This window comes from Taurulus bubalis, assembly GCF_910589615.1.
Source record: "Taurulus bubalis genome assembly, chromosome: 7".
Taxonomy (NCBI): domain Eukaryota; kingdom Metazoa; phylum Chordata; class Actinopteri; order Perciformes; family Cottidae; genus Taurulus; species Taurulus bubalis.
The window spans coordinates 18,635,590-18,661,638 of record NC_136595.1 but is presented as its reverse complement, the minus strand read 5'-3'; the positions used below and the strand labels follow the sequence as shown (position 1 = coordinate 18,661,638).

The 26,049-nt window shown below is 41.5% G+C and overlaps 1 protein-coding gene across 1 annotated transcript in view; it reads left to right on the top strand.

The window, feature by feature from the left end:
- Positions 1–7,979: 7,979 nt before the first annotated feature.
- Positions 7,980–26,049, top strand: part of ttll7 (tubulin tyrosine ligase-like family, member 7) — a gene marked incomplete at both ends in the record, with an annotated part of 57,420 nt that continues 39,350 nt past the window's right edge. The window contains 8 exons of the mRNA XM_079220594.1: positions 7,980–8,004; positions 8,454–8,585; positions 10,515–10,636; positions 12,939–13,006; positions 13,284–13,442; positions 17,273–17,489; positions 19,729–19,893; positions 23,183–23,341. Coding sequence (XP_079076720.1) covers positions 7,980–8,004; positions 8,454–8,585; positions 10,515–10,636; positions 12,939–13,006; positions 13,284–13,442; positions 17,273–17,489; positions 19,729–19,893; positions 23,183–23,341 — 1,047 coding nt within the window. The remainder of the gene's footprint in view (positions 8,005–8,453; positions 8,586–10,514; positions 10,637–12,938; positions 13,007–13,283; positions 13,443–17,272; positions 17,490–19,728; positions 19,894–23,182; positions 23,342–26,049) is intronic.

Here is a 26,049-nt window from a genome sequence, read left to right as displayed (position 1 = left end):
CTTACTCATGTGTCACATGATTTATTATGTAAAGGTTGTTTGTTATATTCATAATAACCATATTTTAACAATTACTTACCTAGTAGACTCAATCACTTTGGCTGATGACCAGTGGTCACTCTGTGCCTACAATCTGTCTCTCAACACTATTATTATTTATGACTATTATTGTTTTCTTGTCATTATTATGGTCACCCAATCCTGATTCTCCATCAGACATCACCTCCGGGTGGGCTTAAGTTGGTTGACAAGAAACTTATTCTAAAAGGTATTCACACATTAAACTACTTTAGGTCATTTTATCAATACGCATATTCATTAAAATATGCCAATTGAAACAGTAAAGACTTTTGGACCACACACTTAAGGAATGGAAACCTTTACATTTACAAGTGTGAATAATCGTTTCTGTATTTTCCATGACACATGAATGCAGCATTTTTGACATAGCAGTTACTAACAAAGTCATGTGTTTTTGGAAGAAAACGTGCAGACTTTATTTGAGGACATGAAAAATTAAAAAAATGATGGGTGAATCCTTGTGGTCATTGGAAATGTTTCAGTAGTAAGACACTTCACCCCCAGCTGCTCCCCGGGCGCCTCTCAGGGCAGCCCACTGCTCCTTAACCAAGGATGGGTCAAATGCAGAGAAGAATTTCCCCAAGGGAATTAATAAAGGATAATGTATCTTCTCTTTCTTTCTTCCTTCCTTCCTTTCTTTCTTAAACCTCTACCTCAACCCAACAACTCAAGGCGAAAACAAAACAAACAAACAAAAAAATCGAAAAAAGCCTGCTGTAATCTAAAGGAATGTCTTTGACTGCAAAACACTGTTGTCACAGATAATTTAAAGATGCATTCAATTGAAGATGATTAAAGTAATCAAATACTTTGCTAACCTCACATACATTAGTCTCAACTGATATTTTGAAACAATGTACGTAATTCCCAAAATATAAGTTTGAAAGAAAGTGTTTGAGACAGTTTCAGGAATATTTCCAAATTGTTGAAGCGATAAAGAGGTAACAATAACTAAATGGCACGCTCGTGACCTTTGAGCGGGACGCACCCATAATCGATTGTTTTCTTTTAGCACCATGGTCAGCGACACAGTTGCTCGGTAGCTTCCCCGTGTTTGTATCAGCGCGTTGTGGAGGAAGAGCTGCACCGAAACCTGCGTTAAATAACTACCGAAACGGTGTACAAAATATACCTCGCAGCTTTTGTGAGACTTTTGTTGTCACTCACAACTAGTTAAGAGTGTAAAGTAATATGCGCGGACGTAACATGTACGCCCTACTGTACACCAAACGTCACGTTGGTACCAGATTGAGTGCAAACTTCAGCACTTCATTCAGGTCCCCCCCTCTCAAGGAGCGAATGGTTTAGCCCATGGACTCGCTCCAGCACTCACAGCACACAAGAGGACTTACAAGATACAGATTTTGTCAACCAACGTCCGTGTTCAATATTAACGCCGTTACAAATAAACACTGTTGTATTATTTAAAACACTCTGGGGACTGAAACGTTATAAACAAAAAGAGAGACCTCAGTGTATTACTTAACGGCGGATGTGTTGGTCGGATGACACCAGCAAAAGAGCTGCACCGCCAGTGGAATACATAAGGTAAGTTAACGTAAACGGGCTACTTCGCCTTCGCCTCTCCATCCTTTGCTAGGTAGTGCGGCTAAGCTAACTGTACAGTAGCCCAGGGTCATTGTGTTTCCTTTGAAATATTACACTGCATCTCATTCAGCAGTTTGCTATTTCATTTAAGAGCTGCGGTAAAAATGAAAAGGCCGTAACGAAATTACTGTAACGTTACATTTGATGGTAGCAAGTTAACTGGATTGTTTCCTTGTGTGAGCCTTCCACCTGACCTATACAAGTGGCTAGCAACCCAACGTTAGCTACCGCTTGCTAGCAACTTATTGATGGCAATAATTCACCTGCTTTTAGGCTTTTGGGGCATTTAATTTGTGAGCGCGAGCAATTTCCTGGAAGACCCACGATGCATGCGAGGTTTAAAACACCCAGCTTGGGCTAATCCAGAAACCCAGACAATACACGTTAAAGGGGGATGGCCTACTATTCTTTCAGTGGTCAGGATGATACCATGTTGACTGCCATGCTGTGACAAGCACTGGTCCCCCTCGCTGCTCTTACAGCGTAGCTTCTTAGCTCAGGCTACAGCTTTGCATGTAAAGCAGTCTGTCATAACGTGGTCTGTGCTCTTGAGAGGGCCATCTGATTTAAGCTGGTCTGTTTTGTAGTCCAGCGTGTCACTTATATAGCACTTGCTGATAGAGTACCCTGGACATCACCATTCCTAAAAGAGCAGAAGTGTTACATAATAATTACAACATAACATATGAGTTATATATGGCATCATGCCCCCTGGACTTATCCCAGAGATAAGGCTAGTAAGAAGAATATGATATGAATGAGTTTTTTTATTTTCATGCTGGCTGAAGTTGGCATCCTGCAGTTTGGGGGTTCATATAGGATACTCAGTGCAGCATATTGCCCCTTAAAGAACTGATCAATTAGGCTAATTTCATGCCATATGTACAACAGTTCACATATAGTCTGTGTCAGCAGCACTTATTTAGAGCAAAGTGTTTGATTAACAGTGTGAACTCATAATCAATCACATGTAGTTATGATACATCTAAAGCTTACTTTGAGTGCAGTGCTTTGTGTACATTGTTGCAACTGTAACTTATTTGCTTCACTTTGTCTCACAGAAAATAAGTTCAGGCAAGATCAGAGTTAATGTCGAATTTTAATTGCATTTCTAAGGAAGTGGTTGAATTGTACATGCCACCTATATGCCTGCATCACTGTAGATTACAGCCAATAAAGTTAAGCTTAGCATTCAGCTGTTTGTTGGTGTATTTCAGTACCACGTGGGCAGGCTGTTCCCACACTTATTCCTCCTCATATCTGGAAGAAGGCACAAAGCCAGAGTTGGGTCATCGGTTCGGGCTAATTTTAGCTCCACTGGCAATTCTAAACCAACTACTTTGCTTTGAGTGTAGCCCGCAAAATCAGCTATAATTTTTCCTGTTCGGACAATGTGGTGATAACAGCTAAGTGGATGATATAAATACTTCTTCCAAAAGGATCTTGCAAGCATACTTTATTTGTTTTAAGACGTACATAATCACATTAGCATTGTGCCTTTTTAAATGTCCAATAAATAGGATTGATACATTTTGTGCTTGAACCTTCTTTTGTTTACATTTGCTCTTCAGTGTGTAATAGTACAACATGTCTCCATTCTTAGCCAGTGTCTCTGCTCTTTTGAATGGTTATACGTACCCTGAGGTCCCTGCAGTGCTGTAATGGCAAGACCGGGGTATACTGCATGTACAGAAAAGAACTGCTGACATAAGTGGTGTTTCCCCAAGCCTCTCTATTGATTCTGTATTTGACGTGCTCAAGATGTAGTTTCATGAAAGGAAGGGAGAACTTAAAACAAACCCTCCAGGGAAGTACTGCTGGTTGTTGAAGGTACTTGTTAATAGATGTGACACCGCCTGTCATGAATAACAGTTGACTGCTTTGGTTCAGGTCTTCCCTTGGCACACTTTTTGTAAATCTATTTGTGCTGTCCTTTTGGATTTCATTTTGATATTAAAGGGAGTTCCGTATTTATTTTTCAAGTGCTATTGTCTTATGATAGTTGGATAATAACAGCAGGAAAATTAATTTCTTGGTAGAGTTTTGAATGAGAATTACTTTACTTCCTGATATTGTTCCAGTATTTGTTTGTGATGAAGCCTAAATGCTGCAGAAAAAACATATTTATATTCCTGAGAGAGATAACAATGATGTACAGTTACGTGACACACACATTAACAACTTCAACTTGTGCTGGATAAGATAATTAAGGGTAAATTCTGCATAACAACGCCCTAAAAAGACAGACAAGCTTTTGTCATACATTTGAGACAGAAAGTGATGCAGATGAGCAGCATGAAGAGCTGTCTCTCTACAATGAAGCCTTTCTGTGCTGCGTGAGGCAAGGGGGAAGTGCATGAGCTCAGCATCCATAGAAGTTCTGCCTGTTAAGCACTGCGCTGCTGTGGTGGCCCTCTGGCTCACTCTGTTGGATAAAAAGTGTAATTGCATGAGAGGATTAACAGACTTTCAGTGAAAGGAACGTGATTAGTGAAGATTTAATATTTCACTGAAGGATTAAATGTGTCGAGGCTAGCAGTAAAGCATATTGGATGCAAGTTTTGAAGTCAGAACCCACTTTGTAGATGTATTCAAGTTGTATTCTTCACAATGTTGCAAAATGTTACAAAAATGTTGATAGAAACAGCAAAATAGGGGGAAAAATGACAGCAGCTCACAGATTCTTCAGCATAATACAGTATACCATCAAGGATGTTGTTGTATTATGAATATACTTGTTTTCATGTTAAATATACATGGTTTATAATGTATCTATGTTAGTTTTGCATCTTTTCTATTTTATTAGACAGGAAATAAGATTACTGCAGCGATAGGAAGGGTATGACGTGTGTCAATGACCACTGAGCTCAATTCAAACAGGATGCCCTTTATCAGTCACTCTAATCTGGTGTCTAGTTACACTGAACTCCCTCTTCTATCATCTGAATGCAAGTCAAACCAGGCCGTCTCGCAGCTGATAGCCACCACTACCACGAAGACAAATGAGCCATACACGACAGAGCCTCTCTCTGCTGGGTCGACCATCGGTGTGCAACCGAAGTGCTTCCACCGTGGCATCGTACAGTTATGTAGTCATACAAACAAGCCTTGAAAACTGAAATTCTATTGATGAACGTGCTTTTGTGCTTTCAGTTATCAAGATTTTTAAGTTTGGGTCCAAGCTTAATGCAAAATATGAGCATTTTGAAACTGAAGGTGTGAAACAATTATGTTAATAATTCTTTATATTGACATAAATAGAAATATTATCAAACTGATCATGTTTAATTAAGAATGTCTACTGTAGCTGACAAAACTTATATTCAATCTTGATCAAATGAAACACAAAAAAGAGCAATACAAATAATTTCTCCTTAAATTATGAATATCCATGATCCTGCAATATTGTGTTGAATGATTCGGATTAACATCACAGCCCTTATCTGTGGATTGTGTGCATTTTTCAGAGATTACTTGCATGAGGTTATGCATGTGTCTTCTATTTGTGCGTCAGCGTTTGTTGGTGTTTGGTTGCATAATGTGTGCCTGTCAGATCCCCCTTTGTTCCTGAGGGATTACATGACACTAAGGTCCACTGCTCCTATAGACACAGTGTTCCAAGCCTCCCGTACAGAGAGCCAGTGCACCACTGGGAGGTGGAGGCAGGTTGTTGTCAACAGCACAGCTTGCCTCACTTTATCACCCTGACTCTTTGTTGTTACTCTGCCCCTCGGTGCTGATCTCATTCCAGTCTCTGTCCCCTCCAGGATCAATGTCTTGTGCTTACCACAGGCAGACCGAGAGGCTGGCAGCGAAAACCAGAATGATCAAGTGATGCGATTGGATTGTTTCCCTATTCTAATTCGTCCAGAGGATGCCGATCGAATCGATAGGGCTGTATCTCAAGTCAGCGTGTGTGCATATCTTCTGATGTGCACATGTAGACCTACAGGTGTATCTCTGTGAACATTGGGAGATAAAGAGCGGGATTTTCAATACAGTCTCACCACCAGAGGCTGCTGTTGATCTCTGTATGAATTGCAGAAACGGCACCAAAAAACAGTGTACTGTAGATATAGCCTGGTATATATAACCGATGGTTTATAGTGGATGTCGTTATATCTTTTAGTTTACTTCATGGACTGATATCCTGTATCTTATTGAGACACATTTTTTAATTGTGGCTATTTTTCCTATTGAAAATGATTTGATTAGAATCTGGGAACCGTAGGAAGAGGCTGAGCAGTAAACTGCCTTATTTATTTATTGCCTTATTCCATTCTTTTTGTTGAATATTTTTCCTAAACTTGAAGTATTTTGCAAGAAAATAAAGATGAGAGTCGCATAGATAAATATACTTCATTTTGTGTTAGCAGGAATACGTTGTTTATCTCTCCCTCAATCATGTCACAACCTTCAGGTTTATTTAGTAGCTCCATGACGGAAGGGGGTTCTGAGCCCTCAATCTATTACTATTGATCATTGTCAATTTAAAATTGATCACCTACATGCACTATTTGACTTGCTCGGATCATGAGCAGCTGGAATTGTTCAAGCTTGCTGTAAATTATGAAATTGTAAACATGAGTTTATGGTCAAAGTTTCACGTTTTATTCAATACAGCATGATAATTTAGTCATTAGTAAATGATGGTCCCTTATAGGTTAAAATAGACCATAAAGCAGAATATGCTTTAGAGCAGGTTTACTGTGATTGACATGTCAGCGAAGGCTAAATCGCTGAACTCAAGGCTTCATAACGGGAGTCCACAAATCAATGGGCGACATCACGATGACTACATCCACTTCTTATATACAGTCTATGGTTCACACACAATGTTTTCACCTATACTAAAATGGGTTGTTAACCTTTTTAGTTTGTTTTGAAATCATGCTGTAACGTTACGCGTGAGGTTTGTACAATAAAACCAAACTGCATCTATGATCATTATGAGGAGAAATTAAGCCTACTTCACATCTTGTAAATAAGACAACATAGACTCACTTCTTAGCCTACCCTTTCTTCTCTTAGGAAAATACAAAAAGATTATTTTTTCCCCTCCTACTGGACCTGTAGCTCTGCCTTTCTCCTCTAACATTACTGTTCCCGGTGTGAGTCACTCAGCGCTGACCGCCAGACCCCAAGGCATCAAACAAGAACTGCATTTAATTTGACAGTTTGTTACGTTATGAAGAGTATCGCACATTCACACACATTACATGTTTTTTCTTTGCAGGCTTACATTTAAATTAATATTCAGGGCTACATTCAGGCTTAAGTCAAAAAATGACGCGGTGACGCAGATGTCTCTGAAAATGTGAGGAATCTAGAGCAACCTACAGGGACAAAAGGAGAACATACAAACCCAACACAAAAAAGACAGAGACCCTCTCTTGCTGTGATGCAACAGTGCTAATCACTGAGTCACGATGCTTCGCTAGCCAGCAAAACATGAAATGCGACAGGGCATCTCAGCAATGGTTGATTACCCTTTTAAAGTGGTTTGAAGACACACTCTGAGGCCACAGCCAAACAATAACAAAATCTGGCTGATGACTGGTGTTCATTTCCCACACCACTTCATAGCCTGAAGCATCATTTTAATAAACCACTGTAAAGATGCCATCTGTTTGAATGAAGTGACCTCTCAGCCATACAACGAAACCCAGCTGGCACAAGCATCAGACACAATGAGATTCTGCAAACCCTTTACTTGACAACCACATTAATATTTCACAGTGGTTCCATGGAATACCAATTAGTCCAGCGGACGTCACACAGCTTTAGATTATTTCATTAGTAGTACTACAGCGTCAGAGCTGTACAGAGCTCTCACTGAACTGTTAACGCTTGGTGTCAGATTGACTGATGTAGCCTGTGATAGGCCTGTATGCTGCGGTTGCTGCTGCTGCATTACATCAAAAGCATGTCCAATGCACTCCGGTCCAGTGAGAGCATATACACACAGATCCTGTCGTCACCCTCTGAGCAGTCAGCCTACTACGACTCTTCTGCTGCTGTAAAATATATATTTTTCTTCTCTTCTACAGGCATTCTGCAGGCCGACTCTGCTGCTGCTCTTTATGTTGCTGAAAGGCACCAGGGAGATGCTCAGATGATCCATTGGGCCATCCTGAACCACATCGTCCATACAGCCCTAGACAGGAAAGACTAACTACTGCAAGTGTGAGAGACCCCTTGGAGGGTGCTGTGAGTACCCTGTGAGGCCCGCCCTCCCGCCAAGCTTGGCAGAAAGCTTGGCTTGCCCCTTCACTCCTCCAGTCCCTGAGATGCCCTCTCCTCCCAATGAAGGAGGTGAGTAAGAGAGGTCCAACTCTCTTGGGACAGACAGGGTTATTCTGTTAGATGGTTAGTCGGCTTACACACACACACACACACACACACACACACACACACACACACACACACACACACACACACACGCGCACACACACACACACACACACACACACACACACACACACACACACACACACACGTTTATATATGTACCTGCCAGTACTATTCTCTCTTGCATAGAGCCACACAAGCACACACATACACATGAACACACACATATCATGATGCATGCAGCTATAGCAAAGTAGACGTCTAATTCATTTACAACCTAGCACCATAAACAAACCCCACTAAATCCCCTGCAGATGTGAGAAAAATAAATTTCAGCAACTCCTGCCCCATCCCAGTCTGGAGCACAAGCTGTGACTGTATCCAGTGTTGTTTTATGCTGTCTTTTCCTCCAGAGGATCAAGGAGCGTCCCCCGTGAATGGGCCATCTGTGGGCTCCTTCCAGAGCAGTGGGATGAGGAAGATGCGCAACAAAAAGAAGAAAGGCACCATCACTGCCAATGTCACTGGCACCAAATATGAGATTGGTATGGTATTCTATTTCTATTGATATAAAAACACTTTTTAAAATTAAAGTAGCCACAACCACATATATACAAAAATGTTGGATTAAAACAGGTTTGAAAAAGAAGCAAAAAATGCCAGTCTATAAAGATAAGACATATTTTGATCACAGAGTTTGTCTTAATGGAGAACTAATGCAGGATGAAAAGAGGCTTTCTTTCAGATGAGTGATGAAACCCTTTCATCGATGTACATTATCCTAGTATTGATGTTGTCAGAAAACTGCTTACATATTAATGTTGGATGCACTGTTAACATTGATGAACACACACTAGATGATAATTGTTTTGAAAAAGTTCAGATTTTTTTTTTTTTTTTTGATTTAGCTACTTTGTGTATACTTAGCCTGGACTACAAAGCCTCTGATTACCAGCCATTTTAATTTATATATGTCATGAGTTAGCAAGACCCCAACATTTTGGGTGGTCTACAGGTAAGATTAATGTACTGTAACAGTGAATTGAATTGGATATTAATTTTGGAAACAGGCTCAGTCAGTCCCTCAAAAACACAGCAAATCTAATCACAATGTTGTCTCAACAATAAAACAATCCACTGTAGATTTTACTCCCGACAATAAAATCGAATTTGCTGTGGTGGATTGTTTTAAGGAGGCGGTTGTTATTTAATGTCTTAAATTAAACCTAATAGAGTTGCAGTCCAGCAACAGTTCACACAGAGAGAGCTCCGCTTTACATGCATACATCAATCTTTATTGAGGTAATTTAACTTGGCAGTGAGGTCTTTTTGAGAAGGGCAAACTGAAGCATAGTAAGCACTCCTTACATGGTCAGTATATGCCAGTGTGGCAGCACAGCTCTCATGGGTGAGCTACAACCTATGAAATTAAGGAGTCAGCAGCAGAAAGTAGAAGTTGGGGGCTGCCCAGATCCTGTAGGTAGATGGGAGTCTAGCTGTGATTCAGTTTGCTTGCTGTGACGAGACCCTCACGGTGGCCATTCAGAGAGTAGTGCAGGGCTATTTTGAAGGAAAATTAACACTAAGGGCCAGATGAATGGCTCATTTTTGCTGTTAGCTTTTTTTTCAGCTGTCTTTTTTTGTTTCAGAATTGATAGTATTACAGGTAAAGGCTAAAGGTCAGGGAATATGGTGTTGGAAATTTGCTTTACACCCACTGAGAAGGAAATGTACATTCTGGCTCTAAGGATGTCTGTTACGCGAGATGTGTAAGAAAGGATTGATTATAGCTTTGTACTCAAAGACCCGACTGGTATCTGTAAGCATCGGCCTGCTGTGATGTATAAACCCTCCGTATTCCAGTTAGCTAAACACTGTAAGCCTCTACCAACGTTAACACATGGATGAAGTTACATCGGAAACACCTTTTTCCCATTCAAGTGCCATCATGCAACATTAGGCAAGCCTTCACCAGGTTTGTGAAGGCTTTCAAGAAATTAATTAATACCACGTTTCGTTAGGGCATATGAATTTTTCATTACCCACTGAATAATGAATAGTTGTTGGATTAATGTCCAAATGGGCTTGCCACCTATCTCTCATACTATGGGGTTTCCAGAGGGATATGAATGCATTACACACAATTAATTTATCTTTTTGAAGAGAGGCATTACGATTGGTTGCTCTGCAACCATTCAATGAATGGCAAATAATGCTGCAAGCTTTTTGATCTATAATCTCCCGGACTCATTTCTCTCTTAATGTATACAAAAACAGAAATTAAGCCAAGCAGAAAGTGAAACATAGATCTGTAAAGTGGAAATATTTGATTTGTGGGCCCCAAGTCACATCTTGCTTTTATTTGGCATCTAAAGCAGTAATTTACTTTGTTATCATGTATAACGTTTTTTTTAAATGACTGCAGAGCTAATTCTATTAAAGGAATAACATCTAATGTGATTGTTTTTCCCCAGTTCGTATAGTCATCAAGGAGGTGGACTTCCTCAAGACCCGGGAAGATGACGAGACTGCCAACCTAATCTGGAATGACTCGGCCGTGCAGCATGAGAAAATCGCTGAGCTCAGGAATTATCAGGTACACAGCATGGCTACTATGCCAAGTCAGCACACATTGTTCAGGGGCACCGTAGTCTCGAGGTTAGAGAAGAGAATAACGGTGTCAGATCCAATAGCTGCACTGAACTGTAAAAAAACTGGATCTTAACCTTTACAGTAGCTCCAATCGGTTCCCACTGGATGGATGTAACTTTAGAAGTGAAAGGTCTCGAGCAGTAGTTCAGAAAAAAGAATTTGTGTTCAGCTGATTTGAAAGGTAAACCAATTGTTAAAAACAAAACAACCTGCCTCTGATGTGTATATATCACTGGTAAGGTGAGGAGGGATTTCCCCTCGAGAAATCCTGAAGAGAAAAAAGAGCAAGAGATGCCTTAGAAATGAAACAGTGCAGTGCACAAGAAGAAATACATACAAAGGATGAAACAAGTACGACAGCTACTGCAACCCTCCCATGCTTAGAAGATTTTATCTAAATGATTTTCCTCAAAAGAAAACCAAATCCCTTTGTTCAAAAACTCCTTTGGTTGGAGTTGGATACACATGACACAATTTCCTGCAGGTTCTTCAAAGTTATTACAGCACAAAAGCCGTTACATAAGTATATCACATATACACTGCTGACAGTGAGCAAATGCCACATGCCTGCCAAAGAGGTTTGATAAAAACTAAGAAAATACATTATCTTTGTCATCGACCCTTGTTCATGTGAAAAGTTTAAAATTAATAATCCTCACTGAAGCTTATTTATTTGGCAAGTCATATAACTTAAAATAACTGACCGTATGAGGTTTCAGTTCAAATAAGAATTATCAAAACTCTACAACATGTAGAGTTTTGAAAGTTACCTCTGCCATAACAAAAAAGAGGTTTGCACACCACCCTGCCACATAATACGTTTTACGACTTGACTCAAGTAGAAATAAAAGAATAGGTAAAGGAAAATATAAAGAGATTAAAGCAGATGGATTTGAGATGGTATATAGAGACATTTGGGACAGAGTAATAGTAAATGTCGGAATGAAATAAAATACAACAGAAAGAAATGGAAAAGTGAAGATGGCTGGAAGACTCGGAATGCGCCCATCTGCGTTTACTCAGACCCTGGGAGGTAAGAGGGAGACCGCAAACAGGAGAGAGGGAGAGGGAACAACAGAGCACACACAGAGACAGAGAAGAAGATTGACAGGAAGACTTGACAAGTTGTGAGCAGCAGGGGGTGGAGGCAGGTTTCAGATGTCTCTAGTGATGTTGACAAGACGGGCCGAAACAAGGGTTGCTCTGAGTTCTGTGTACTAGTCTGAAAATGATCCCACCTCTGTTTGACCTCCCTGTCCCACTGACTGAACTTCCTGCTGCTCCCCCTCGGCTCCGACCGTTAGCCATCCATCTCCCCGAGTGCTTATTTGATTAGACTGGGCACTAATGATCGATTAAATCACATGCTAGGAAGAGTATGGCTTGTTAGGGCAGGGGCAACAAGAGTTCAGCTAAGTAGATTGAATATTACAAATACTGTAACGGCTTAACGTGTAGCAACGTGGCTAATGTTTTCACATAAAACTGGTGATTTGCTGTCAATTGTTTTCACTTGCTTCTCTCACACTGCTGTGGTATTTCACGAGATAATTTCTCAGTAGAAAAGTAGAAGTCCCTCAACAATTGGTTTTGATTTCCCCTCACAAGCCACGTCGTCTCGCGGCATTGGCATAATTGTGCAATCTCTTCCGAATCCCTAATTACGTCCGTCTCGTTTGGATAATAATCACGAGATCCTTTTACACTCTGAGTTCTTGTTTTTTTCTCTGTGCTTTCTCTCTCTCTTTTAATTCTTTCCTTTTTTTCCATTTAGTGATGTACTGTGAGAGTTTGCTGTCAAGTTGCAGTTCATATGAGCCTAATTAACGCCCCTGTTCAGGCTCATTTGGTCAAAGAATACAGAAAACCCAGAGTTTTTCCTCTCCCTCCCACCCCCCTTTTGGTGCATTCAAAGCAATTCATTCAACTGTCACTGCAGGAGCTTGCGATGCAGAACCAATTACCTCGGCCCCTCGCAGTGGAGATTGATCTTTTTTTTTTCTCGCCTCTTCCCTCCCCAACCTTTAAAGTATAAAAAAGAAAACATGGTAAACTAAATAAGGGTTGAGAAAGGTCTCAGCGTCACCTTTTTGTTTTGAGTCCGTAATTGGGCATAAATGTCAGAACATTGTAAGCTCACTTCAGGTTGCTGCCTTTAATGTCCTCATTTTTAGGAAGGGGTGGGGGTGGAATTGAGTGGCGTAATGGCCTTAACAACATTATTATGTCTGCTTGTCCCTCTGCAGAGAATTAACCATTTCCCTGGCATGGGCGAAATCTGCCGGAAAGACTGCCTAGCAAGAAACATGTCCAAGTAAGTTTTCAAATGAGATTACTTTGGTACAGTTTGCAAATGTGCAAAGACAAGAGCATTTAAAAGCTCAGTATTTAGCCGCCTGGCACTCTAAAAAAGTTACAACTGGGTACTTGTAGCACTCCAACATTACAAGCCAAATAACCTAGAAGATACTGCTTTAAAACACACAACACTAATCTGAATTGTGTGAAAAAAATGTATTTTATCATTTTGAAAAAGTACAAATGCAAAGTTTTGCTTTACTCCCACACACACCCTTTCTTCAATTCTCCAGAATGATCAAGTGCCAGCCTCAAGAGTACAGCTTCATACCCAAAACTTGGATCTTCCCTGCCGAGTACACTCAGTTCCAGAACTATGTCAAGGAGCTACGCAGGAAACGCAAGCAGAAGACCTTCATTGTCAAACCTGCCAACGGAGCCATGGGTCACGGGTAGGTCAGAGGCTAGCAAGTGCCCCAGAGCAATCTAACAAACTGGCTATAAGAGAAGGAGAGAGTTACTGAAGCAGAGGATAGAAACTAAGCAAGATAGTGAGGGCCTGTGTGAGTTAGTACAGGAGGAAATATAGAGCAAATAGATAAACAACAAAACAAGGCAATAGGTAGTATGTGACCCTGACATGAGTGTCTCTGGAAAAAGTATTATGGCCGGGACCAGATTGAGTATTTGAGCTGAAGAGGATGTGGTGAATCTCATTGTCCTCGATGGTCACACTCTCCATAAATCAGAGGTTATCGTGCCGGTGGAGGACGGACACACACACACACCCACACACACACACACACACACACACACACACACACACACACGCATGCACACACACACACACACACGCGGTCCCTGGCAGTTACTGTATTTCCTTCCCTGAAGGTCTCTGCATGTGATTATTTGGATTTCTTATGAGGCACCATCAGCAGAGAACAATCAGACTAGAAAATGGACCAATATGGCTGCTGCAGGGGATTCTGTCTCACCATTGCATCTATTTATCAAAAGATGAGCAGACTGTAGTACCTGAATTCATATTTCATACTTGCAGTCCCACGGGGTCTATCTCAGGTTGTGATGTCACATTTCTATGGCATGTTTTGTGTGTATGTATGACAGTTAAAATCCTGAAGTATTAAGAGAATCAGTATAGAATCCTGGTGACATGGCCTCTTTACTCTGACATGAACCAGTTTATTAGGTACACCTGTCCCCTCTATAACAATCAGATGTAAAATTCCAGCAATCAACACACCTTCAGTGAAGCCTAATGTGTGTAAATAGGGGCGGACAAAACATCACAAAGCAAAGTTTACCAAAGGGTTGAATTGACTGCTCTCTGACACACTGTCAACAAAACTGAACATTATAAGCCTGGGTGAGTGTGGGGGCGGTGTTCCTTGCTTGTGGAGATCTGTTGATTAAAACCAGGACGATTCCTGGGGAAAGGGACATTTGGGCTTCTCTGCTCAATCTACCACAAAACACTGACCATGATAAGTGATTTAAAAAAAAAAAATTGATGCAACAGAAATGTTCTACAACACAAGTATCCAAAATTATCTCTAAAGTAAACCCAGTAACTAATTCTAATGTTTTATCTATAAGACATAGCTAACTAATTCTAATAGCTAATTCTACTAAGATTGCAGGTCAAACATGCAGTTATAGGACTAACATAAAGTGGAACTGCTAAGGGGTTTCAAGTTCAAAGTTTCAGGTGTGGTTGGTTTAAAACAAATATAAAATCAAATGTAAACTAGAATACAGGCCACACTGTGGATATTATAATTCGGAACAGAATTGGTTTTGTTTTGCACATTGCACAGAGCTCTCTTGAGCACTTCAGAATATGTTAAAACTGTTTAGATGGCGAAACATTTAATAAGTATTATTTTTGACTTGCTATTCTTTGAAACAGTGATTCCTGAAGTGCATGTGTGAAGAAATACTTTGGAGTGCATTCATCACTGGCACCAATAGGTGGGGATATTGAAGTACAAATAGCTCAGTGTGCCTCACCTCTCCCTCTGATTCTCTTTGAATTTGTCCGTTCTGGTATAATGTGAGCATTACTTATAACTCCATGCTGCACCTAAGCCCTTATTTATTAAAGAATAAAAAGGCAGCGAAGGCTAAATTATAGCAATACATAAAAAATATGAAAGATGATGAGTTTAGCTCGACCGCTCAACGGCGAGCGGTTCACAAGATTAGATTTTCCTCCATTTTTTTGCATGGTGTGACGCGGCAGGAAATTAAGTTATATCTACCCCCTGTAATTTATTTTTCCGTCAGCCAACTAAATGAAGTTATTGTTTGTGTATGAAGCGCAGCTTGTTATAAGGGAAACAAAATATAAGCGCTTGCAGTGCTTAAAAAGGCGAGATCCCCTCCGGTGCCAAATTAAATACGCGGGGGAGAGTGGGCCGTGATTATCTGACACCCCGGCTCATCAATCATGTCGTCTTCTCCTCAGCTACTCCTCCTTGACTAACCAACATGGTTAACCCTGTCCTCATCATTCAGCTTGCTGTTTAAAAAGGCCCTTCACAAAGTGGGTCAGCCTACCATCAGCTTGTCCCTGTTCTTTTCTATTCAATCACTGTGATAAGCAGACTAATGACGAGCTTAGTTTAGTTGGCAGGAGCACGTGATGACGAGGAGTGGTCGATAAACCTGAATGTAACAGCAGCATTACAATAAGGCAGATCTAAGCTGGGAAACCTCTGAAGGAAGCACTGCTAACCAAAGACTATAACCTGATAGGCAATACCTGATCTCAGTCCAGATTCACACTAAGAAGCTCATCACCAGTGCTCCAGTTTTTCGCTTCATTCGAGTTAAACTAGGTGAATTCTTTTGTTGAAATACAACAACATAGACTGCACTGTTCCCAGGCTGCTGTACGTTCTAGCTGTTTACAGAGCAGAATAGTGTTTGGCCTCTGGTGGCTTGGTGCCAGAATAGCTTAATACCTCAAACTGTACCTTTTTAACAATCAAGACTTTGCCTCTGAGCCAAATATTGTGTTTGTGTGTGGTGTGCTTGCTAGCATGTGTATACTGGAGCCTCACAGGCTGTGCATGTAACCAATTTAGACCGAGTCTGCCTTAACTATGAGTGATGGCGATATAGGTCAGTCGCGATGCTTGTACATAGTGGGAGATTGTTTAGAAACGACCCCTCACCCTTCCTGCACACATGCATACATACACCCACGCACATACGGACACACTTTCACATTCACAAAGTTTTAAAAATATTGCCCCTCAACCTTGCGTGCACGGCCACATGGATGCACATAAACTAACACAACTCATTCTCGAGTCCAGCGCGCAAAGGTCTGCATACTATAAGGTCTGCATACTATAAGGTCTGCATACTATAAGGCCTGAGTGCCAGTGACATGAGACCAAAGCAAATGAATTAGAGTCGAGGTTGAAACGGAGCACAATGTCTGCTCCCATTAAGCTGCACACAGCTAAAATACCCTGCTACAGCATTTGATGCACTGTGCCATTCAGACAGAGTGGAGTTTGACTTCAGAAAATCACAACGCTCTCCAGATGCTTGCGGAATATTTCTCAAGACAAACCAGCATTGTATTGTACCTGTCTGTTTTTTGTACATTTATTTTTCAAGAATTTTATTTAGATGGCCAAGTAAGGGAGAGAGCAACAAAAGTTTTGGAACATTAAATGCCCCTCAGAGCCAAACAGCTTGTCCTGCTCAGACTAGACTGAAGGCATGCTGAGCACACTAATTTACATATGTTTTCAGTGAAGGTTCTGTTGAAGTAAAAGGTCATATCATAAATACCATCAGGACAGAATAGCTCTGACCCTCTCACTCTTAAGTGCTGAACATCTTCAGTGTAAAGGTAAGAGTCCTTCATGCTCAGTAAGGTCATATCTTATCCCTCTGACTGCAACTATTGCTCATTATACTTTTAGGAATGTGAAGATTAAAAGTCTCGCCATAAAAGGCCAATTTGGCACCCCGGTAATATGTCCTCAACTTTTCCCAATGATTTGAAATGAAATATGGTGTTAAAATCCATCAAATCTGTATACTGTTTGGCTACATTTTTTTGCTTCAACGCGTATATAAGACGGTGCCAATCCCATCAGTCATGTTCATGGTCCCTGCTATGCTGCCATCTATCATTTTTTTAATTATCTTTTTTGTCTTTACTATGCCATATTTTATTATCCTGCTGACGACACCCCAATTTCCCCCCCGAGGATTAATAAAGTTTCTGTCTATCCAGGATCTCGCTTATCCGTAACTGCGAGAAGCTGCCAGCCCAGGAGCACTTTATCGTTCAGGAGTACCTGGACAAGCCCTTCCTGATGGAGGGCTACAAGTTTGACCTGCGCATCTACATCCTTGTTACTTCCTGCGACCCACTTCGCATTTTTCTCTACAATGACGGCCTGGTTCGCATGGGCACAGAGAAATACCATGCACCCAGTGAGGCCAACCTGGTGAGTCACAAACACTAATACTACTACTACCTTTTACTAGGGCGGCTGTAGCTCATGGGGATGAGTGGTCGTCCTGCAACCATAAGGTATCCGGTTTGATCCCCACTCTCCCCATTGAATGTCGAAGTGTCCCTGAGCAAGACACTGAACCCTAATTTCCTCACCGAACGCTTCACTAGGGGCATTCCACTGCTCTGTAAAATACTAAGGATGGGTCAAAATGCAGATAATACATTTCTCCACTGGGGGACTAGTAAGGGATTATTCCTATGATAACATTGATTTATGTACGATTCTTCCCGTAGACTGAGAAAAATACACATACCTTGTCACTAATAACAGGACATGCATATTTATCTGTGTACCATCTGTGCACAAGGCCATGAGTTGTAGACATACACTCGACTGTTCATGGATTTATATTGGAAAGTACATACAGAACCGAGTCGGTCTGTATGCACTACAGACAGATAGTAGAAGCAGATTCACAATGCACTCCCATGAACCGGAGCCATGGGCTTGTGGAAGTCATCATAATCAAATTAGACACACAAACACACAGAGCACAGAGGTTGGGAAACACAGTGTAATCGCTGTATGATCACAAAATATGCATGTACTCCTATAGTCAACAGTGCCTAAATGCAGACAACTGTAAGGCTGATATTGTTCACACACACACACACACAGAATGGGCAGGCATACTGCATGCCCACAGAGTGTAAATGTCCACATGCCAGATGTCTCCTCTAATATCAAGCCGCTCATATTTGCCTTGAGGTTCTGCACCTGCTGAAGCACAGTCTGTTGCTGCTGATGAGATGCACACACCCACACACGCACACACACACGCACACGCACACACACAGTTTCCGATCAAGAGCGATGCTTATCTACAATATGAACACACGCTCACATAGACATGCTGGACCCCTGCTGTGACACAAATGTGTATTGTCTTACCCAGTCCGTGACACATGATGGAGTGAGTCGTGCCATGGAGATGAATGTTCAATCCCACAGAGAGTGGCTCCCAGACAGCCATCATGGGCTGGAGTGGCCTCCGGTCACAGCGATATTACCTTTGAGGCTAAGGACAAGGATGTATTGTCTTCAACTGTGAGGGATAGTGTTTAAAGCGACGGATAGAACAAGGGGTACACAATAGCTAGTTATAATCAACCGCTCATTTTAGCCGTGCTCTGTTGGAACTATGGGGCTTGAGTGCTTGACATTTTGGTGATCTATGATTGTAAGCATGTTCTGCTGTTGCACTCATTATCTGTCTATTCCATAGGGGCAGAAGGAACCATTTTTAGAATAGAGCATCGGTAATTCCCATATAGCACAGCGAGCTGTTCTTTACTTTTCCTCCTGCACCATTTCTTACCATCTTTAGTTGTTGCCAAGGGACACGTTGGTGATGTTTTTGTTTTTTCCTTTATTCATGTCCTTATTACTTATGAGAAAATGTTTTACATTACAATGTGGGTATGTGCACTGTGGGGATAAAAGCATAAACACCCTTGAGGATGCTGTTTCCTGAGATGATTATCATCACTGAAAAAGGTATAATTACACTAAAGAGCACTTGTACAGGCACCACAGCTATTTAAGCACAATATACAGTTTATACCCCATGTATTAAAGTAACATTTCATTGCATCTACTATTGCTCTTGCTTCAGTGGAGTAATTTGTTGCCATTTAATATTAGATGCTAGTTGTACTGGACAACTCTCAGCTATAAATGCATCTAAATTTGAACAGGAAGCAGGTGAACAAGAGCCTCATTTCTTCATCAGCTCAGTAAATACAGGAATTCAGGGAAAATAAGAGAATGATTTAAATGAACGACAAAACATGCCGTCTGGTATAAATACAATCTGCTGGTGCTATGACATTTGATTTTGTATGTCAGAGCTTATAAAAAATATGTAAAGATCACAGACCTTTGACTAAGCAATCTTCGACATCTGGTTGAATTGTAGATATCCTATTATGTTTGAATTCAATGTTTTGTTTTATCATTTAGATGATGGTAGTATGTCAATTCAGCCTCTAGAATCGTACCTTTTTTCCTCCAATCTGTGTTCTCATGGAAGAGCTATCGCATGAAGTTATCGCACTGCTATCAAATGAGATAAGTGAAATCGTTAGCTAGACGTGAGTACAGTTATGTACTTGTATGTTGACGTACAGCACATAAAGGCCCTCCTAACTCACCCTTGTCTCCACAGAGCCAGCTCTACATGCATCTGACCAACTACTCCGTCAACAAACACAATGAGAACTTTGAGCGAGACGAGACGGTGGACAAAGGCAGTAAGAGGTCCATCAGTTGGTTCACCGAGTTCCTCCGCGCCAACGACTACGACGTGGCCAAGTTCTGGGGAGACGTCTCTGTACGTGGGTAGTCCACCCAAACAGACACAAACACAAAAACACAGATACATGCAGCCATATCGTGGCGGATGTGTACTTCCACAAATACGAGGATGTGCGTGTGTTATGATAACAATACACACCGCAAATGCAAACAAAACATGCATGCGTCCTTCAGTGTATTCGGTGTCAGCGTACACTCATATACACACATGCTCTTTCTACTAACCGACACACGTTGCACAAAGAACAAAAGCGGGCCAGAAAAAGGTTTGATATGAATTGTTATGACAGTAATTCAGTGAGCTTCCGAGCGTTGTTTAACTCCAGGAAGAGCTCAGTGAAAACATCATTCCAGGAGGATGAGCTATCTCTATCCGGCCCTACACTCCGCTCATCCAAACACCTTTACCTCATACATTTTCTTTTCATCAAAGTCTCTCTGGACGATTCTTTCACCTCCTGTTCCTGATTCATTCACTTACTTTTACCCATCTATCCCATTATATGCCCCTTTCTCTTTCTGTTAGTACTCTTGTAGTTACACCTTTTCTTTTCTGTTCATGTCCTTTTCTATTTCATTCTTCTTGACCTTGGCTTCTTGCCCCTCTGTCAGTATTCATTTGGGGTGTCTGGTCCCTCAGTGATTGTTCTGTATTTTACTGTCTGTTCTCATGCTGCAAGCGTTCAACCTCAAAATCAAATCCCATTGGTTATTATACTTTCCTCAAGGCAATCTTTTATTTCCTCTTTCCATCAGCTTTTACTTTTCTTTTTGTCCATGTTGAACAAAGTGTTGTATGTTTTGTAGCTGGTGTTTTACCTTGTACTTTAAGTTATTGTTTAGGCAGCGTTTCCTTTCCTTTATTCTCCACTCCTATCCATATTTTGTAATCTGTTCTATGTGCTCCATTTTGTCTGGGCATTAAAGTTCTCATTCTTTTTTCAAATGTTCTTTCTTTCTCGCTTTAGTTTCTTTTTCTCACATCCTTCTTGCTTCTCAGTGACACATCAGAGTGTCACCTTCTGCCTCAGCCATCCTCCTCTTCTCTTGCTCTCTCACCGTTTTTGTCTCTGCTCTTTCCTCTGAAGTTGCACCACTTTGGTGTTAGTGCTGTCCGTTTGCACTGTGTTTTGTTTCAACTCTGTATTTATGCTCTCCGCTCACTCTCCTCTCTCCTTCTCTTTTCATCTCTCCTCTTACATTTTGTTCCTGTACAGACCAAGCAGGCTGCCCTGACTCTTCCCGCCAACGGTCACGGTCAGAGTCAGAGAGTTTGTTTGCCAAAAGATTGTCTGTGGGGGTTAAGAATATAGTGTATGTGTTTTTTTTTCTCCATGTTTCACTGATATCTCTTTCATTTTGAGGTATTATTGATGTGCTGTGCAGGGCAGAGTGCCCAAGGTTTGACCAGCACCGCCACAGCTTTTTTATGTGTTTGTAATTTTGAGAGCTGCATCTGACTACAAATGCTAATTATAGAGGCCACAGCTAGACCATCGTATCGAGAAAACTGTAGGCCAGCAGCACTGCGTGAGGCTTGAATGGTGAAGGGAAGCGTAGTGTGTGTGTGTGTGTGTGTGTGTGTGTGTGTGTGTGTGTGTGTGTGTGTGTGTGTGTGTGTGACCATGTAGTAGTCACTACAATGAAGTAGTTACATTTAGGATCTCCACTCTGATGGTACCCTTAAAGTGCCTTAATGCTCCTTCTCTGATCCGGTAGGTCTGTTGATTCTATGATGGACATTCAGAAACATTATTAAAGGTGACGCATATTTATGTCACTTGGAAAAATATAATTTCAGATCATTTTTGTCCTACATAAATACCATATGAAAGGATTTTTAGGGGCTTCATGATTTTGTTCTGATAAATGTCAGAATAATATCTCTCTTTAGTGAATGACAAGAAAGGTTGGCACATAAATGCATATTTCAACCTGTTAAAGCCCTTCAGTATTCTTTCAGTTTAGTTTAACATGCTTTTTTTTGTTGTAAAAATCTATAATGTTTTACTTTTTTATACATTTGACCTACCACTGCCCGTAGTTTAAATATCCTGCTGCGGAGGTGGGACCATGTCATTGTTTTGCAAGTCTCAAGTTTTTGCACTCCGTAAGGTAATGTTAGGTCTTCATGGTTCTCTCATGCATCTTGATTTGATGCTGTTGGATTTATTCTAAGAAAGTGAAACTGGGGAATTAAGTGTCAACTTGCTGTTAGTGAATAGAAAACAGAGACAATATAAATGCATCATTCTTGCACACACAACATATTTTAAATAATAAACAAATGTATGCCGGGAAAATACAAAAATAAATCGTTAAAATGGTTCAAAGAGGCTTATAAAACCCTTTCAGCCCAAAGCTGAAAAAACACAGGCACACAAGCACATTGCTAGGCAGTGGCCAGTGCTGGGGGCTCAGGATAAGGAGGTAGGTGATGGGGGTAGGGACAAAGACACACATACACACCAGCCAGTACTGGGGACTTCGGGCATAAACGACACGAGTGGGAGCAGGTGTTTGTGCTGTGCAGCCTGTGGGTCAGACGGGTGGATGGACGGACAAATTGATGGAGGTGTGTGAGTGAAAGACAGAAAATGGATGGGGCTGCCGCCTTATCAGGCCAGGGCCAGACCACCATACCCCTCTCTTGCACCCAGCAGTCAGACTGGACTGGGCAAATGACAGGCCAGCAGCACTGCGTGGGGCTTGACTGGTGAGGGTAGGTTGTGTGTGTGTGTGTGTGTGTGTGTGTGTGTGTGTGTGTGTGTGTGTGTGTGTGTGTGTGTGTGTGTGTGTGTGTCAGAGTGAGCATGTTTACCCCAGGTGCACAGTGGGAGTAGGCAGGAAGATAGCAGCCAGCAAACAAATGTGTATGCACACACATGAACACAGGTTGGGAGCCACACAGATGGACTACCACCAACATTGGTGAAAGTCTGTGTGTGAGTAAAATTCAAAAGATTCTGTGCCAGTAATACTTTATGTTTTTCCTTGGCTTTACAACTGACAGAGTACCTTTGAACATCGTTGTACTACCTCTTTAAAGCAGACCTAGTATGATTACAGGTCTAGTATGTGTCATGAATACTCAATAGTCAGAGTTTTGTCGGCATTCACAACCTGCAATTAAAGCCAGACCTCTAATTTCACCATTTTCAGTTAAAGATGATCTATAATCAGCTGCTATAAAAAAAATTGCAGCCTATAGCTTTTTAGGATGTAGGCAAGTGACAAAAAAAAGAGTAACTGTTTGTCAGTCCAGCTTGGTGATTCTCTGTCTCTTTGTGTTTGTATCCTGCCAGGAGCTGGTGGTGAAGACCATAATAGTGGCAGAGCCCCACGTGCTGCATGCCTATCGCATGTGTCGCCCCGGCCAGCCACCAGGGAGCGACAGCGTCTGCTTTGAGGTCCTGGGCTTTGACATCATCCTGGACCGCAAACTCAAACCGTGGCTACTGGAGGTACAACTCTGTGTGTGTGTTTACGTGTGTGGGGTGTGTGCGCGAAACGACGTTAGTGTTTTTCTCTTTTATTTTCTACTCGTAATTTCTCCTCAAAAACGTTTCAATATTTATTTGTTTGCCATAATAAGAGGAAGTGTATTTAATACATGTAAAGAGACAGTATCATTTACTAATTTAAACATTTTAATTTTCTTAGAGCATATTTTGTCAACATTGATAATATTTATTTTACTCAAAAACATAATGAAAAATAATGAAAGCATAGGAGGAGATTTACTTCTGTGATCTATAACATGTTATTTTAGGATGTGTGTGTTCGTCAGTCAAAGAGAGGAGGGCTGCAGTCTGTGCAGTCTCACCTGTCTGTGCTGCTGCTAACGTGACAGCGGCTCCTGAACTGAAGTAATGTGGCATCAGCGGGAGAGAGGGAGAAGTTGCCACGCACTGACAGAAAGCGTAAACACACACTGATTTTGCTTACACATTTGCGTCCCTGGTGAACAGAAACACACACAAATAACCACACAGTCTCAAGTATGTATTTATTCACCTCCAAACACAACCAGAAGACACACTCCCATGTACAAGTAAAAGTATGTTCACAACCACAAACATGCACACACAATTACATGGATGTGTGCATTTATACACACCCATGCATACAAATAAGAGATGCAGGCATACACAGCTGCATATAAGACAAGACAAAGACCCCCTTTCCTAATAAAAAAGGCAAACATGCAGGGTTGGAAAATATAGGTCGGGACTGCAAGTTTACTAGCAAGACACCCACTCCTCCTTCTCTGTGTCAGTCTCTTCAAGTGCCAGTCACTCAGGAGATGGATTCGAGTTCAGAGTCCACTCCAGGATTTCTGTCTCACCGTTCTGATGTCAGCCAGTCAGTTAAAGATTGACCTAAATCCTTTAACCCAAAGTGGCTGCGCGCCTTTTCCCCCTTCTTTTCCCACAAATTGACTCAAGGATGGGAAATGGCTCTGGGATAATTGTTTGTTTTTTCCCCATCATGACATAATTACCTGACTCTTTTTGTGTGGTTGAGCAGTTGTACTATATGACAAAAGGGTGTACAAGAGAGAGCAAGATGATGGTGTTGCTTTTGACTGCTAGTACTTGTGTGTGTGTGTGTGTGTGTGTGTGTGTGTGTGTGTGTGTGTGTGTACGAGACATGGCAAACAGCCGTGAATGCAGTTGTTCCACTCCAGCAGTAATGATCCCCTCTGTGCTACTAGCAGCGCTCTATAACTCTCATCAATTAACATCCCACGCACACACACACACACACACACACACACACACACACACACACACACACACACACACACACACACACACAACCCGGCTTCTCTTTCACGCAACATTTACAGCAACAATCATTTATTTCCAAAAAACAGCTGATTAGTCAGGGGATACTTGCAAGCATCGAGACCCTTCTCAAATCCTCACGATGGACGCTGTCAAGCCTGAAAATAACTTTATTACCTCCTTTTTAGCCTGTCGACGTTCATTCATACTCTGTAGGCACAGTGGGGCCCATAGGCTGGTTGCCACAAACGCTACCCCATGGCAAGCCCTCAGGTCCAAATTAAATTTTTCAGCAGATCTCTTTGCAACACAAATGCATTTCACTGCATTTCAACATTTTTTATTTTTTATTGCTGTCACCCCCTTGAATTGGAAAACTCTAAAAATGGAATTGGAACACAATCTAGGTCTTACAGGTTTGTTTTGAATTCATGAACTTCAGCTCTCAGGTTTCCCTATGGGTGTCACTGTGAATTATGTGTGCCACGCCTTGTCGGGCCTTTACCCAGACTGCTGTTCTGACAATGTCTTCCTCTCTTACTCTTTAAAATGTCAAAGTTGGTTGTTGGACATGCAAACTCGCAGCCAGGAAATGAAAGTTCAACCTGTGCAAACTCCAAGTCAGTCGGATACCTGAAAACTAAATGGTATCATATATAAGAAACTGTCAAATGACATTAATCCTGCCCTTTGTGTTTGTATTTGTGTCTGCCATTTTGTGTGTGTGTGTGTGTGTGTGTGTGTGTGTGTGTGTGTAGGAAGCTGGGGAGGCAAAAGGAACATGATTGCCTTTCACGTCCTCGAATTACACCTCCAGAAAGTAGCCACTGTTTTTTTTAAGACAAGGTATTCAAAATAGTGCAACTCCAAACCGCTGTGAATAGAGGACAACTCGCCTCTATTTTGCCTTTGCAAGAAAAGCCCTGTGCAAGATACAATACAGCGACTCTTTTTGTAAGCAGACAAGCACAAAGAGAAATCATTGCAAATATACTGATAAAGAATAGGGACAGTCAAGAGGAACAACCCACAGACTAGCGCACACCTGCTAAATAGCTTGTCACAAGGGGGAAAACAGAGATGGCAAGAGCGATGCTTCTCAAACTAAGGCCAGGCATCAAACGGGCACATTGTGCTCAGAGCAAGTACAGATGGTGGAGAAGAAGAGAGAGACAGGCTTTTGTGTGATCCTTATCTTAATTCAGCAGATTTTTCAACACAAGTTTTACCTCCTATTGACATTCAAAACATCAGCTCTACATAGGCGCGCGCACACACACACACACACACACACACACACACACACACACACACACACTTGCTCAAATGGCGTAACCCGAGACGCTCACTTTCATTAAACCAGCCCAGACGGCATCTGTGTC